Source organism: Idiotropiscis lumnitzeri, chromosome 3 (genome assembly GCF_059441095.1).
Source record: "Idiotropiscis lumnitzeri isolate Australia: NSW breed Sydney's pygmy pipehorse chromosome 3, RoL_Ilum_1.0, whole genome shotgun sequence".
NCBI lineage: Eukaryota > Metazoa > Chordata > Actinopteri > Syngnathiformes > Syngnathidae > Idiotropiscis > Idiotropiscis lumnitzeri.
Window position 1 is genome coordinate 33,437,553 of NC_142393.1, and position 17,500 is coordinate 33,455,052.

The following is a 17,500-nucleotide window of genomic DNA, read 5'->3' on the forward strand; positions in this document are numbered from 1 at the left end:
AGAGAGAGAGAGAGAGAGAGAGAGAGAGATATATATATATATATATATATATATATATATATATATATATATATTTATATTTATATTTATATTTGGAGTGTGTTTTACTGTATGAGGGAAATGGTGGTCACAACAGAGTTTGACTATTTGTCTGACACTCCCCTTTGCCCACCGACATGCAAATAAAGTAAAACTGCTTTCTTTGGAGCTATAGTGAGGGCTTCTTTAGAGTTAAAAACAAAGACACCTGCTCGAGTGAATGATGTTCACGCACTACAACTAAAAGCAACGCTGAGCTTCCTTGAGACTGTTTTTGGGCTGAAGTATAACGTGAGAACCGAAGCACTATATTTTCTAAACTGTAAATCAAGTTGTTTGTAAACCTGAGCATTTGTGAACAGAGTTTCCACTGTATAGTAATTTCTGTGAAATAATGTCACGATTCCGGCGGCAGGATGGCCTCGCAATGCAGAGGTTGTGGGTTCGATTCCGGTTCCGGTCTTTCTGTGTGGAATTTGTTCTCCCCGTGCCTGCGTGGGTTTCCTCCGGGCACTCCAGTTTCCTCCCGCATTCCAAAAACATGCATGGCAGGTTGATTGGACACTCTAAATTCCCCTTGGTATGATTGTGAGCGTGGATGGTTGTTCGTCTATGTGTGCCCTGCGATTGGCTGGCAACAAGTTCAGGGTGAACCCCGCCTACTGCCTGAAGATAGCTGGGATAGGCTCCAAATGCCCCCAACGCGACCCTTATTGAAGAGAAGAGGTACAGCAAATGGATGGATGAATAATGCTACAATTCCACTTAATCTTTAACCAAAACGTTTTCTTACGGTCTGAGGCCTTGTGACTTAGTATAAGCTCTGCTCTACTCGAAGAAAACAAAGTGACAATTGAAGAAGAAGAAGGAAAAAGTAGCTACGTTATATTTCATAGCTTTAGCTTCCAGCGTGTGTCGCCCACAGGTATGAACCAGTCAAACCTGTGAGACAAGCTGCACAAGCCATCTGAGTCAAGAAACTTTGTGAATTTTTAAAAACACGTTTGCTTTTTTTGAATTAACCTGAATTCATCTGACTCTAGTCTCAAACGTGCAGGCGCACAAACAGGCGCGTGCGCACGCATACACACACACGCACACACCCACCCCCACACACGCACGCACACACACACACCCACCCACACCCCTACACACATACTCACAGGCACACACTCGGGAAATCTCTCTCGGACGAACACGTGACCACATCCTGTTCATGCTTTACATCAGTGTGTGCATGCGTGTGTGTCTGTGTCTTTTGTGTGTGTTTGTGTTTATGTCTGCGTGCCTCAGCGTGTGCGTGCTTATGTGTATACTCTACTCTACAATTGGGATCCATTAGCTTCTTATCCTCGCTGCCGAGTGTCAATTAAATTCAGGGATGAGCGATCTCAAAATTGAGGAGAATTTAATTCAATTAAAAAGCATATTATCACATGTGGGCGGCACGGTGGCCGACTGGTTAGCACGATGGCCTCACAGTGAGAGACAGCATCGGGCGTGGGTTCAATCCCAGCTCCGGCCATCCTGTGTGGAGTTTGCATGTTCTCCCCGTGCCTGCGTGGGTTTCCTCCGGGTACTCCGGTTTCCTCCCACATTCCAAAAACATGCATGGCAACCCGATTGAACACTAAATTGCCCCTAGGTATGAGTGTGAGTGCGGATGGTTGTTCGTCTCTGTGTGCCCTGCAATTGGCTGGCAACCAGTTCAGGGTGTCCCCCGCCTACTGCCCAAAGATAGCTGGGATAGGCTCCAGCACCCCCCGCGACCCTAGTGAGGAGAAGCGGTACAGATGATGGATGGATGGATGGATTATCACGTTTAGTCAAAATTACTGAAACCAATTGCAATTAAATTTGTAACAGCGGATATAATTATCCACTTCACAAGAAGTACATTGTTTTATTGAATTAGATTATGATCACTATCTTCAAGGATTAATGAAGAGACACAACAAGCATTTTCTAAATCAGGGGTATTCAATTAAAAGTCACAGAGGTCCACGACTAAAATTTCTTCCAATTAAAAGGTCCAAACCAAAGTCCAACTTCCCTTAATGTCTAGCCTATGTTCACATTTTTATATAGTTTCAATATTTAGTCATTTTCAACAGAGCGCACTTAAATACTAAATATTTAGCAATGTTCACAAACACCTTTGCCAGTCAAACAAATATAAGGCGTTTATTTCACATTAAAGAAAATGTGGTTCCAGGAACTTAAGTTTGCTACTTCCAGAAAAAACAGTAAAATATCTCGTGCAGAAATATATCAAGTCCTAAGCATTGAGTTAACATCTTTTACCTTTTTTTCTTAAATCAAAGAGTTATCAGCCTAAAAAAAATGGAAAGCCTAATTATCCAAGTAAAACAGGCCAACATGTTCAGTACACAATCAATAAAAATGCCTGTCCTCATGAAAAACTAATTAAAAATGAGCTTTGACACCAACTTTTCTTTTGAATATTTTTTTAACTTCTCTCAATGAGAAAAATGAGTTTGTGAATGCCCTCCCAGTGATTTAATTCTGGGTTGGAACGGAGTCAGGGCCATTGGGATTTGGTAGATTATTTCACACATCTGGGCTTTGTGTTTTCCTTTAAATATTGTTTGTGCAACCGTATTTAAGCACTCCTTCACAACTTCCCCATCACTGAATGTTTTTTTTTACGTTTCCCCAAAATCCATGATACTTTGAGTGAACATTCGTTTGCATGCCGCTGGGCTGTAAACGAAAATGTAAAAATCTGTTATACTGCACTCGAAGTTCGATGTTTTTGCGTGCGCTCACCTCAAACTTCAGTGGATAATTTAGCAAAAAAGGGCGGTGCTTTGTTTCGTAGTGGCGCTTCGCAATGTTGCGACGGTTGATGCACACTGGTTTTAAATTGGCTGCAGCCAGAACGAAACTAAATTTCTCCGTCCATTCATTTAAAACAAGACGCATCGACCTCACTAACTTTTTAGCAAGGCATACTGTCAGCAGCACTCTCTTCCGGTCTGCTGCGCAATTGGCAGTGGATCGTAAACAAAAGATTTGATTGGCTCAAATCAGTGACGCCTTTTCTGTATTAACTAGAATTGCAGCGCCAACGTTTCCGAATGCGCCCTGAAAAAAATTCATCATAGATTGGTCATGGGTCCGGTCCGGACCGCGGTCCGCCATTTGGTGATGCCTTGTCTATTGCAATGTACTTCGCTTTCTGCTCATCCTTCATTGGAAAGACACACATCCAGCTATTTGAATGGAGAAATATTTGATGATTATTGGATTGAAAAATAAAATAAAATGGAAAGTATGGACCATATAATTAAAATACCACATAATTTAATATAGTAATTTAAAGATTTTCTTTTAAACTCTTCACATGTAGAGGACGTCCAGTAGACGGTGCTAGTGAGGTTCTGCCTGACTGCACGTCACTGCTAGTGGCCGCGGCCCGCCATTTGGTGATGCCTGTTCTAAATCATGACAATGAACGGTAACAATACAACACAATACAGGTCGATACATATATAGCGCACAAACGCTGGAGCGGTTACAAAGCACTTTACATACAGTGTAACAAAATAGCAATAACTGAACAACAAAAAATGTGAAAGCATTAGATAAAACATAATTAATTATACTACCTCATATACAGTAGAAACCAGAAACCAGCAGAACAGTGTTTGGTCGTAAGCCAAAGAATAAAAATGCATCTTCAAATGAGCTTTAAAAGTGGACAGAAAGGGAGCTTGCCTAACATTTAATGGAAGCTCATTCCATAGGGAAGGACCGGCAACAGAAAATGCTCTGAGGCTCCGCTTAGTACTCAGCACCTCCAATAGCGTCTGGAGACCATGCAGGTGCATTGGAGTAGAGAAATTCAGAGAGGTACACTGGGATGAGGCCATTTAACGATTTGAAGACAAATAGAAGTACAATATTTTCTGGACTATGCTACGGACCATTAGACGAACCAGCCCAGAAATTCATAATGCGGTATAAAAAAACCCCCAAAAAAACGCTCATAAGTCGCACTGCAGTATAAGTCGCATTTTATGCGGGTAATTTATTTTGCAATATAGTTGATCAAAAAGAAACATTTTGTCTTGGAAGGCAAGCTCTAACATTAAAAAAAGAATAAAGAACCGGTTGAATAGGTGTAAGATATGCTAACACAATAAAGGTTATAAAGCTACACAAGAAATAAACATGAACAGAAAAGGTGTCCAGTGTTCATGTTAATGTTTTTGGACACCTTGTCCGTGCTCTGATTGAGAGGCAGTTGTGTTGCATGAAACGAAAGCACCAAGAAAGTCCTCCCCCCTCGTCCTTAATATTCATCGTCTTGGCAACAGAATGAGTGTGGAGACGTGCCTTAACTGAACTCTCCTGCAGCCCATTGTTCAAGCAGCCACTAGCGAACTTGTTGCTCTGTGGCGATGGCCATCTAGCTTTAATTTTTGTTTTTGTTTTCTTATCGCAATAATATTTGCCTTCCATTTTTGACAGTCCCCAACAAGTTTGTCATTCACTCCAAACTTTTTCTCTGCTACTCGATTACGGTTTTAAGCTGCAAATTTCACTGCTTGCAGCTTTGTAGTTTTCATAATATGATGCTCTTGAGGGGCATTTGTGTTTTGTCGTTCTCAGTTGGAGTATGAGGTATCGGTCCATAAGTCTAGTGTGCCCCCTCGTGACTGTCTGGGAATTTTTTTTCTTTTTGTTGCTCCAGAGTCGCAGAACCAGGCAAAAAGGTGTCACTTATAGTCCGTAAACTACGGTGTCTTAAAATAAACTCTAAAATACACTGCGAGCCAGTGAAAAGAGGTCCTCATTAACTTTATGTGCTCCTTCTTCAGCGCTCCAGGTAGAGGGCAAGCAGCAGTATTTTGGAGCAACTGCAGATGCTTAAGGGGGAACCGGCTGACGCCCAAAAAAAGTACATTCCAATAATCGAGCCGAGATATAATGAAGTCATCGATTACTGTTTCTAAGTGCTGCTGAGAAAGAAACGGCTTTATCTTTTCCTGCTGCCTAAGATGAAAGAAACTGGATCTAACAACAGCACTGATTTGCCAGTCCAATTGAAAATCACTTTCCAATTTACAACCTATAAGACTGTTGGCTTACGATAAGATACCAAGGGGGCCAGGTCAACAGGTTTAAATGTAGAAGGGCCACTGGGACTAAACAACAATCCTTCTGTGTGTGTGTGGGGGTGCATGTGGGTGTGTGTGTGTGTGTGTGTGTGTGTGTGGGGGGGGGTGTGCGCGTGTGCGTGCGCCCTCAGCTTGGTAGATGATCGCTGTGTGGTGGAGCCTGCTGCTGGAGATCTGGAGAACCCCCCCAAGAAGTTCAGAGGTCAGTTTTCTACTTGCACTGTGTGCATGTGTGTGCGTGCACGTGTATGTTTCAAAACATTTTTGCATTTTTACAATTCTTTGATTTTGAAAAGAAGGGACACATGCATACACAGACATAGGCTACGTTCAGACTGTAGGTCTTTATTCTCAATTCGTATTTTTTGGTTAATTCCGGATTTTGCATGTAATTTTTCACATTACTTATCAGTTGGAACCTCCGCAACGTTATTTTAGTTAACGAAAACTAACAAAATAACTGAAACTAAAATTTAAAAAAACATTTTTGCTAACGAAAGAAAATAAAAACGAAAATGCCTTTAAAAAAACGAAAACTAACTGAAACTACATTTTACGCTTAAAAAACTAACTAGAACTAGAGCGGCGAGCAGCTATAAAAGGCCCTCGCCCCCCTGGCAACGTTGGGGTATTGGCACGTTGGAAATATGAAATATTTACGAGAAAAAACGTGAGGAATCCTCACAAGGAATTTTTGTGGAGTTAAAGTTCAAGCAGTTTTTGTTGTCAAAGCCTCGTCAATGTTTGAAGTAAATTCAAAATGGCAGACTTCCTGTCAATTTAGAATGTGGCTCCCAGACGCTTCTTATTATGTCTTGGCTTTGTACATGCTTCATCAAATTTTCAAAAAGTTTGATGAAACACAGATCCGGGGCTGTTTTTTTTCAACTGTTTGAGGTGGCGATAGCGAGCCATTTAAAAAAAAAATAAACGACAAACTAATAAAATATTGATTAATTTGCCAGGCCAGATTTGGATGCACAGCTTTGTGAGTTTTCATTCAAATTTAGAACCTCAAAATAGGAGAACTTGTTAAACTACTCTGAGGAAAGTATAAAAAAAAATAACTTGTATTTGCTTTAAACAGTAAGTGTCGTTAACACTACGATGAAAAATAAGTTGGTAGATGTCTTCAGGGTTGGACTATCCTCAAATTTGAAAAATTTCTAGAAGTTAGGATCATCTTATTCATGTTACAGTAGCTTTTGTTGCCACTGAGATTAATACATTTTTGTGGCACCGTAATGGCTACGCCCTTTGCCGAATAGTCACAAAATTCGGCCTAGACTAAGATCAACGTCAAGAAGCTATTCTGACAAATTTTCAGTTGGCTTCGTTAAAAGGCCTCCATGCAGTATATTAAACAGTAAAAAAATACATATTTTTGATACCATGAGGTGGCATTGTGTGTATATCAATATAATAAAATATAGATGTCTTCAGGTCGGGACGTGTTATGTACAGGTGAAGTTTTGGATTTTTTCGAGGATGTGCAGAAGAGTTATTAAGCATTTCGTCCATTGTGGTGATCCGCCCCCTTTTAAGTAAAATCAAAATGGCCGACTTCCTGTAAAATTTAGCTCATGACTGCAAGAGACTTTTTTGTAGGTCTTGGCCTTATACATACTTTCAAAAAGTTAGGTGAAACACTCAACCAGGCCTGCTTTTATGAACATTTCTAGAGGGCAATGGCGAGCCATGTTTAAAAAACTGCACAACTTACTGATAAAATATTGATGATGTTGCCAAGCCTGATGTGTGCAAAGTTTCACGAGTTTTCGTTCATATTTAGAACCTCAAAATCAATGTTGTTTTATTGGTGAACTGTGCCAAGCCACGCACCCAGCTTTTCACAAAAAATGCTGAATTTCGTATTGTGACATCCTGAAGGCCTAAACACTCATCCGAGCAAATATGAGGGCGACCTTGTTAACCTGCTCGGAGAAAAACATCAACGAAAATAATTAGTATTTGCTTTTACCAGTTGGTGGCGCTACCACTACGATCAAAAATAAGTTGGTAGAGGTCTCAACGGCTGGAATATCCTCAAATGTGAAAAATTTGACGAAAAGTCACAAAATTTGGTATGGGGTAAGATCAATGTCTTGATTCTATTCTGACCAATTTTAAGTCTGATTTGTTTAAAGGGCTCTGTGCATTACGTGAAATTGTAAATTTTATTATTTTTTGTCATCACTAGGTGGCGCAAGGTGTATAACTGAATGTAAACATATAGATGTCTTCGGCTACTGACTCTTTATGTACCTGTGATGTTTTGGATTTTTAGCAGCGTGTGCACGGAGTTATTAAGCATTTTGTCCATTGCGGCGAAGGAAATAGTAAACGAAAACTTTGAAGCCCCGCCCCCGTCATATAGTATTTCGGAAACTTAAGATTTTTGTCCCAGTGTTTGTCCCAGAGCAATCGGATGAACCCTGTAGGATCAGTGTGCAAAAGAAAGACCCCTGTAAACGTGCAAAATGGGCGAAAGTTGGACTTTTAAAAAATCATAACTCACTTTCTGTTCATATTAGACTATTGTCGTCAAAGAAATTATATGTATATCTCGAGGTACTATACGTACCTGGCAATTTTCTGAGGCCTAGGTCAAACGGGCCAGGAAATCCTCTGTTTCCCATTCTAGTTGGCGCGAGAGAGCCATTTTGTTTACGTCGTTTGCGACGACGCTAAAATATCAAATTTTTCGCCATGCCCAATGAGACTGCCAAGTTTGGTGAGTTTTCGTGCATGTTAAGGGGGTCAAAATTGCAAAAATAATAATAATAATAATAATAATTTCTACAAAAACAATAGGGACCTCGCAGCGGTCGCTGTTCGGGCCCTAATTACAACGAGAAATGTCCTTTGTTTTCGTCTTTGGTAATTTATTTAAGACAGGAGTTGTTGGAGTTGATTTTAAAAGAAGGAAGTCGAACAGTCATCTGGTATGGTGTTAGATTTATGCCTCAATTACGTAAGTGTAATGTCAAATACCGCATACAAAAATGAGTTTCACGTGTACGTAACGTGAAATACTGCGTACAACCCACAATTACGTATTGCGTAATGTCAAATGCGGCCTACGAAAACATGTTTTGTTTCGCTTGTACCCACCATGCGTACGCACCCAATTTTACGCTTCCGTCTTCTCTCTCCTCAACGCGAACAAAACGTAGATTTACGCTTAGGATGCAGGCGTGATAAGTGTGTTGAAAAAATATATATATATTTTTTTACATTTTGACTGATTCATTTATAGCAGACAATATTGTTTTAGGTTATTTCATTACGTGACATGTTTCGGCGAGTCTTTCGCCTTCAGAGTGTCCCTGAGTCAGTCAAAATGTAAAAATATATATATTTTTGAACACACTTATCACGCCTGCGAGTATTTCGCCTTCTTAAGGGAAACTCTGAAGAAGGCGAAAGACTCGCCAAAACATGTCAGGTAATGAAACAATCTAAACCGATATTGTCTGCTATAAATGAAACAGTCAAAATGTAAATAATAATAAGAAGACAAAATTAACTTAATACAAATAGTTTTTTTTTTTTCAAATATCATTGTTTGGTTCAACAATATTGTTACTTTAGTTCTATATGGTTTTATTTGTTTTTGTTTGTTGTTTTTTTTTAAAATAAATTTCAAAATATCCATATTCAAATAATTAAGGCACATATTGAATACAAAAACTGCATAGTTGAACAACAAGGACTAGGAAAGGAAGAAAAAAAAAAGAACAACGTGAGGATCTCAATCAAGAAGAGCAAAACGTTCCATTAAAGAAAATAGTCTTTGGGCATTTTTGTTCGTCATGATATGCAAGGATTTTTTTGTAGAACTTGAGGTCATTCATCCAACTGTTGATGTTGGGCTTCGCCTTGAGGTATTTACATCTTTGAATAAAATGTTGTGCAAGTGAAATTAAATTGTTTACCAAAGCGTCCAAATCCTTCTCCTTTAACTATTCTTCAACTTTAATGGACAACATGGTAGTTGTTCGCTAAAGCGCTGCGCCATTCTTCTGTTTTTTTCAGCCCACCTCTGAATTACGATTGGACAGTTAACAGCCAATCACAATCAGACCTTGTGTCCGACTCCTGTTAATAATTGTGGCAGTTACCACGCCTGCATCGTAAGCGTAAATCTACGTTTTGTCGCATAGAGGGGAGAGAAGCCGTAAGCGTAAAACCAGTTTTGTGCATATGTGTGGTGGGTCTTGTACACGCGAAACATACTTTGGTATGTACAAAACATGTTTTCATACGCAGTATTTGACATTTCGCTAATTGTGGCTTGTACCCGGTATTTCGCATTACGTGCACACGAAACTCGTTTTTGTATGCGGTATTTATAATTACGCTTACGTAATTGTGGCGTAAATCTAACGCCATAGTCTGGGGATTGTACTCCCCTTAATTCATGTCGCACAGAAGCGACGTCATCATGCAGTAGCCAATAAAAAAGAGCCAGCAGATATGTTGCACTTAGGAGTTGAGTTTGCATGTGTCTTTACGTCAAATGATCTGCTCATCTGCTCCCACCCCGAAATGCAATGCAAGATAAAAAAAGTGCTTTCCGTTTTATATATGAACAAAATGTGTACAGCTTGCTAGCTCGCGCGTGTCGGCTCGCGCGTGTCGGCTCGCGCGTGTCGGCTCGCGCGTGTCGGCTCACGCGTGTCGGCTCACGCGTGTCGGCTCACGCGTGTCGGCTCGCGCGTGCCGACACCATTGAGATATGTTATGGCATCACCTATGATGGACAACACCAGGGGAGGGATGTCACTGGTCACCACACTCCTTAGAGTCACGGTTTCAAATTAAAACCAAAAAAATCTCTGAACAGCATACAAGCAAACAATGAAACAAAGACATAAAATTAGCACAAAACATGCATCTCTCATGCCATTCACATCCCCAAAAGAAATAAAAATAACACAAAGACAGCACTGATGCATGCTGGCAGCCTCAGCCGATCAGCTGGCTGGTGAGAGAGGTGAGCTTTGGGCAGTGTGTTTTTTTTTGTTTGCAGTCTGTTGTCTAAGCCTGTGATGTTTCTTGCTTGCAATAACATGAATGATCAGACAGACTATGACATTGTGGACAGCTGTCCGTTTGTCCATCTTTCTCTTGCACTCTCACACAAAAACGTGTTCACATAATGTATTTGTCACAGTCAATTCGAAGCATAGATGTCTCAGACTTTGGCCAGCAGGGTGTGCTAACATGCACTCTGCAAAAGTTGTCTGTTGTCCTTGTGGCAGGTTGATGTCAGAGTATACAAAAGAAACATAATAAAATACAGTGCTGACCTCTCCTGGACTCACAACACCACAGCAGTGATAAAGAAGGTCCACCAGTGTCTGCACTTCCTGAGGGTTCTCAGGAAATTCAACCTGGACAAGAAGCTGCTGCTGGCCTTCTCCCACTTGTCCATCGAGAGCCTGCCGACTGACTGTGTCTCTACCTGGAACGGTGACTGCACTGAGGCCGACAGAGTGAGGCCCCGGGGGACAGTCAAAACAGCGCAGAGGATTATTGGCTGCCCTCTCCCCTCCCTGTCAGACATCTACACCATCCGTGCCTCAGCAGAGCTCTCAATATCGTCAAAGACAATACTCACCCGAGCTCACACCTGTTCGACCTGTTGCCCTCTGGCAGGCGCTATAGGTGCATCAAGACAAAGACTATCAGACTGAAAAACAGTTTCTTCCTGAGAGCCATCTCCATGCTGAACTCTCACACACACCTACCCTTACCATGTAGAACAGCAAGAATGTGTTTTTATTCATTCGATTTCTTATTTATTTTCCATTTAATTATTTAATCTTTAATTAATCTATTTTATATATTTAATTAAATCATTGTTGTTATGCACTGGAGAGGGGCGCGCTCTAATCTTGTTGCACACTGAGTACAATGACAATAAAGGGCATTCTGATTCTGATTCTGATTCTAGATGATAACAATGAAACTACCGAAGCAAGGAACACAGAAATACAATTAACATAAAACATGTATCATTCATGCCATTCATATCCCAAAAAGAAATGGAATTAACATAAAACATGTATCTCTCATGCCATTCATATCCCCCAAAAGAAATACAATTAACACTAAACATGGGAAGAAGGTGGCTCACTGGCTAGCATGATGACCTCAGATGTGCAGGTTTTGATTCCGGCTCCGGCCTTCCTGTGTGGATTTTGCATGTTCTCCCTGTGCCTGCGTGGGATTCCTCCGGGTACTCTGGTTTCCTCTCACATTCCGAAGACATGCATGGTAGGTGAATGGGACATAAATTGGCCCTAGGAATGAGTGTGAGCGTGGATGGTTATTCGTCTTAGTGTGCCCTGCGATAGGCTTAGTGTACCCCACCTACTGCCTGAAGACAGCTGGGATAGGCTCCAGCACGCCCGTGACCCTCGTGAGAAAATGCGTCTTAGTTGGGCAATTTCAACTAAATGTAAATTTAAACGTAAATTTTTGCCTTGTTTCAAAATCTTAAAGCATGTCATAGAAAAAGACTTTAATAGCCTTTGCCCAACTTCACTTCAGCATCTAGCTCTTTATTATGCAACATAACACAAGTACAGGAGGTTCATGGCTTTGCGTTTATAAATGTTAACTAGGTGCTAGAAAATGCAATTCCTCAATAAATTGCGTGTGAAGGCGGAGAAGCTGGAACTTTTTTTCGTGGAAGGATATGGAATGATTTTGAATGATACTGAATTACATTGAATGATTTTGAATGACACAGAATCTTTTTTAATAATACTGAATGACACTGAATGATGTAAAAATGACTGGGAATTGGCTAATCCAAGATGGCTGCCACACTGTGGTGGAGGCTAAGGTGCGAGCATCCTCTGTAAACAGTGAATGAGGTGAAAAATTTGACAGGAGATACCGGAATGTCTTATGAATCACCTGAATGTTTTGAATTTCTAACTGGAATGGTGTAAAGGATGCAATATTAACTACTACTACTACTACTACTGTACTTTCAGCCAAGGGTGTACTTAAATAATGACCAATGATGTATTTTGTTTACCATTACAGTATTCTTATTACAATACTTCTATCACTGTAGTATTTCTACCACTGCAGGATGTTCACTATTACAGTACTTTTATCATTGCAGTACTTTTATCATTGCAGTATTTTTCTATCATTGCGGTCCTTTTACTATTACAGTACTTTTACCATTGCAGTACTTTTACCATTGCAGTACTTTTTAACATTACAGTACTTTTATCATTGCAGTATTTTCTATCATGCAGTACTTTTCTATCATGTCAGTACTCTTACCATTACAGTACTTTTATCATTACAATATTTTTATGATTGCAGTATTTTCAATCATTCAGTAGTTTTTATCATTACAATGTTTCCCCCTCTGTATAATGGACAGTCATTAGGAGTGTTTCCTTACACTTAGATACGTTTATACTGTGTATATTTGCATGCGTTTTTATGAATGTCTGCTGCTAATGTTATACATTAACGGCTACATTACGCCGCCGACTCTGTGTGATCTATATCTTTGCTGCTGTAACACTTAAAATTTCCCCATTGTGGGACTAATAAAGGACATCTTATCTTATCTTATCTTAAATGTGAATGAAAAAGTGCCATCTGGAATGGAGGAATGACTGAATGTTTGAAACATGAATAGAGTGAATCACCTGAAAAATGTTAAAGGAGATGCAGGAATGTGAATGATCTGAATTTTTTTAAGTTGGAACGGTTCGAATCGGATGAAAAATGGTGAAGTAAACGCATTCCCATATTTTTGCCATTGGAAATGAATGGGGAATTTTGGTGGAAAATTTGGTTGAAAATTTGGAAAGAGACCCTTACGGTTGGGTACCTTTTTATATCAGTGTGGGGGTGAAACGATAGTCTCAGCTTTGCTGGTCTTAAATTGGAGAAGTAAACTCATTCCCAAATTTTTGCCATTGGAAATGAATGGGGAATTTTGGTGGAAAATTTGGTTTAAATTTGGAAAGAGATGTCATGATCCGCGTCGGGCATGACAGGTTTTTGTTATTGTTTTTGTGTGCATGCTGTTGTGTTTTTGTTTTGATCAGCTGAGTAGGGGCGTTTCCCCTCAGCACCTCGTCCTCACCAGTCACGCACCTGCTCACCGTTAACGATCACACACCTGATCCCCATCTGCTCCCCTGATAACCGGACTATTTAAGCATCCCATCCCATCAACCCAGTGTCGGGTCATTGTCCCTTGTTGTTCCTTGTTGCTCCGTTACGGACTTTCACGACCGCTCTTTGATCTCGTTCATGCTCTTGTTCTCGCCCCCGCTCTGGCTCCCGCTCTTGTCCCTCGTTTTTGTCGCTGTCGTTGTTCCTCGGTTTTTTGTTCTGTTTAGTCACGTTTAGTTCGACTTTGTTATTTTGCACCCTGAAACATTGTTTGTCATTATTTTTGGTCCCTTAAATTCCCTTAACTTCACCCCATTTCCCTGCTTCCTCGTATTTTGGGTCCTACCTCCTCCGCGCCGTACGGTGATCGCGGCTCCACCTCCTCCTCGCCGACCGGCGTTCGTGACAAGAGACCCATACGGTTGGGTACCTTTTATATCAGTGTGGGGGTGAAACGATGCTCTCGGCGTTGCTGGACGAAAATTGAAAAAGTAAATGCATTCCCAATTTTTTGCAATTGGAAATGAATGGGGAATTTTGGTGCAAAGTTTGGTTGAAAATTTGGAAAGAAACCCATACGGTTAGAAAATGCAATTCCTGAAGAAATTGCGTGTGAAGGCACCATTAACCAAACACGACTTACATTCATCCAACAATTATGCATGCTCGTTTTGAGAGAGAAATGACAAGGAAGCCGGCGATTTCACACGGGAGCGGATTTATTCCTAACAAGCAGATCTAGTACAAAGTCAGGGGCTCGGTACCTACCATTACAGCTCTGCGCGTGTCTGTACCCAACAGAAGAAGACCCCCCCCCACCCGAGTTGCCCAGGATCATTTATACATTTCAACAAAACAAAGCAAAGAGATCCTACTACTCTCCTATTTGCTATGTGTCATCTGCAACTAACTTTAGCTTTCTCTTATTGGATATCTTCACCCCGCAGTATGGCGTGTCGGCTCTTCCCATGGGCGCGCGCCAAGGCAGTTGTTTGTGCGCTCAACTGCCCATGAGCCACTGGATCTGTTATTCCGCTTTCACGGTCGACCGTCTGACCATCTCACACAACATCGACTTGATGTCTGGAACGTTCTGCGTCAGCACACCCAGTTCTCAGACGTGCGGCTCGTCCTGCACAAAACATCTGCCACCTATGCATTTCACACAGCCTGCCCTGACCTTTTATTGTACATTGAATTAAAGCACAATCATGCATTAAACTGAATACATGTAACTTGTAGTTAATCGTATAAAATCCTTTAATATGTGTGAAGGCCTCCGCCTTCTACGGAGCCCCTTAGGGGACATGGAAGAGAAAAAAAAAATTTGCGTTCCCTTGCAAAAATTGCGTTCCCTTGCAAAGTTTGCGTTCCCTCGCTGTTGGTTTTTTTTTCGAGTGAATGTTTATTTATTTATTTTTTAATGCGCGTTTATGTACTTCCGGGTCAGTTTGACTACCCTTGCCTCGAATGCGCTGCTGTTCAAGAGACGACAGTACGTTGGAGGCGGCACTTATCATAGAGGAGGGCTTGGAACTGTCTTTCACTTATTTGAAAACTGTGCTTAATATCCGGAACTGATTTTATTTCTTTGTATTTCAAGACAATTTCAAAGTAAAATTCAATTAAACTCGCCCACGGGTGAACACACTCCATGTTTGCTGCATTTGTTTACACGGAAGATGACCCGGAAGTATATAAACGCGCATTAAAAAAAATAAACATTCACTCGAAAAAAAAAAACAACAACTTTGCAACGCAAACTTTGCGAGGGAATGCAATCTTTGCAAGGGAACGCAAAGATTTTGCGAGAGAACGCAAAGTTTTTTTTTTTTCTCTTCCGTGTCCCCTAAGGGGCTCCGTATCCTTCACACAATAATTTGTGGTTATATTATATTAGCCAACTAACTTAAATTGTTAAAATGCAACTCATTTCAAAAGCTGGACATAGTGGTCCAAATTACACAACTCACATTGAGGTTAACATCGAGGTTTAGTTTAAATGCCAACTGAAATGAATGTAACTGAAGATCTCTGGTCACATGTTTGCATGCTCCATTGTTCGTTCATCAGAAATGTAATTTTACAGTGGTGTGACGTGCAGATCAGTGTAAAAAGCACATAATATATTTATCAATATGGAGTTCCTTCTTCTATTTAGCACAGTAGTCACAACAGTTTTAACAAAAGCAATGGCTTGACATAAAAGTGTCTGTTAATTGCTTTCGTCACAGAAAATCTCTGGTAGAAAACTGCCATTTTCAAGCACGTGTAAATGACAACGTCGCAACGCATTTATGTCAAAACAGAGTATTCGCATACTGGACACAGCCACCCTCTCGAGCTAGCTAACATAGCCTCAGTGTGTTTAGCGCAGTGGTTCTAAAATAGTGGTGCGCGCCCCCCTGGGGGGAGGGGGGTGAGATGCCGAAGGGGGCATGTGTTACCCTGAGAGACATGCTTTTTTTCCGCCGTAGTACGGCTGAGTGATGTATAGTTTTGGAACCGAAATTGCAATGTGAGACAACGCAAATTTGAAATCGTCAAAGCTGCGCTTTGTGCCCCTAGTTCACGCAGTAGGTATCGCAGTACTGATTTAAAAAAAAAAAAACGCTCCCCTGTCGCTCTTTGACCCGGAAGTAATTTCTTTCGCCGCTACTTGAATACGAGCCGCCAAGCTATTTTGCGCCGCTCCAGTATGAGCTTTATTGTACTATATCTAAGTCCGTGCACAGCAGCATCAACGAGCTGCGCGATGGCAAAAAACTATCCCACTAACAAGACGCGTACTAAACGAGTCGGCGAACAAGGCGGCGCTAAACGTGCTAATCGCTAAAATGAATTACAAAGTAATAAGTGCTTTGATGTACGCTCGACTTTTAACAGAAGTCTGACTCGAACTGCGTTTGGGCGGAGAGCCAGCAGCTATGAACAAAAATGTTGTATTCCAACCATTACGTATAGAAACATGAAATCAGACAACAGCTACGTTACCAATTTAGCAGACGCTCTCAGACCGGAACGCGGAAACGGATGACGTCATCACGACAAAGAGGTTCAACGTCAAACGTATAGTAAATATTTGTCATCTTGCACCACAGAGTACTGAGTTTCGAGATCCTCTCAATAATAGTTCTCAAAATTATATTTCTTATCAATTTAGCTTTGCTCAGGGACATTTTATTGACATCATCTAACATCAATAGACAATGAACATGTACATTCGTACTAAATGTAAAAAAATTGGTGGTGGGGGGTGCGAATTGTTTTCTTCTTGGTAAAGGGGGGCATGACAAAAAATAATTGAGAAGCACTGGTTTAGCGGCTTGTGCCACAGGATTATGCTTCAGAATGGTTCAAAGACAGGCTCATACATGACCCTGATTGGTTATGAGAGATACTCAAAGCAGCAGCATTCCTCACCTCTCGAGTCGCATGAACACACACACAGAAACAGGGAGCACCGCAGCAGCAAAAAAAAAAAAAAAAAAAAAGCAGGAGCGCAAAACAAGCCCTTAGTAGCAGCGGGGAGCGGCCACACAGATGAATTTAAAAAAAAAAATATATTCTCAACAATATCGATGTGTGATGGCGGCACGGTGGGCGACTGGTGAGCACGATGGCTTCACAGTGCAGAGGTTGTGGGTTTGATTCCGGCCTTCCTGTGTAGCGTTTGCATGTTCTCTCCATGCCTGTGTGGGTTTCCTCCGGGTACATCGGTTTCCTCCCACATTCCAAAATCATGCATGGCAGGTTGATTGGACTCTCTAAATTGCTCAGAGGTATGAGTGTGAGCGCGGATGGTTGTTTGTCTATGTGTGCCCCGCGATCGGCTGGCAACCTGTTCATGGCGTACCCCGCCTACTGCCCAAAGATAGCTAGGATGGAGCGAAGTTGGTGATTGCGCTGATGCTTCTCAAATTTTACCCTTATCCAATTTACAGTTAATTTGCATTTGTGCTTTATTTTATAATTTGTATTGGTTGTATATATATGTATATATATATATACATATATATGTATATATGTATGTATATATATATACATATATATGTATGTATATATATATATATATGTATGTATGTATATATATATATATATATATATATATATATATATATATGTATGTATGTATGTATGTATATATA

General features: G+C 40.8%; 1 protein-coding gene and 1 pseudogene across 4 annotated transcripts in view; one reads left to right on the forward strand and one right to left on the reverse strand.

Moving 5' to 3' along the window:
• Nucleotides 1-17,500, reverse strand: part of LOC148340961 (uncharacterized) — a 99,705-nt pseudogene that overhangs the window by 63,914 nt on the left and 18,291 nt on the right.
• Nucleotides 1-17,500, forward strand: part of itpr3 (inositol 1,4,5-trisphosphate receptor, type 3) — a 340,721-nt gene that overhangs the window by 2,378 nt on the left and 320,843 nt on the right. For all 4 annotated transcript variants that reach the window (XM_088289554.1, XM_088289555.1, XM_088289556.1 and 1 more), the window contains exon 2: nucleotides 5,318-5,388. In XM_088289554.1, coding sequence (XP_088145680.1) covers nucleotides 5,318-5,388 — 71 coding nt within the window. The remainder of the gene's footprint in view (nucleotides 1-5,317; nucleotides 5,389-17,500) is intronic.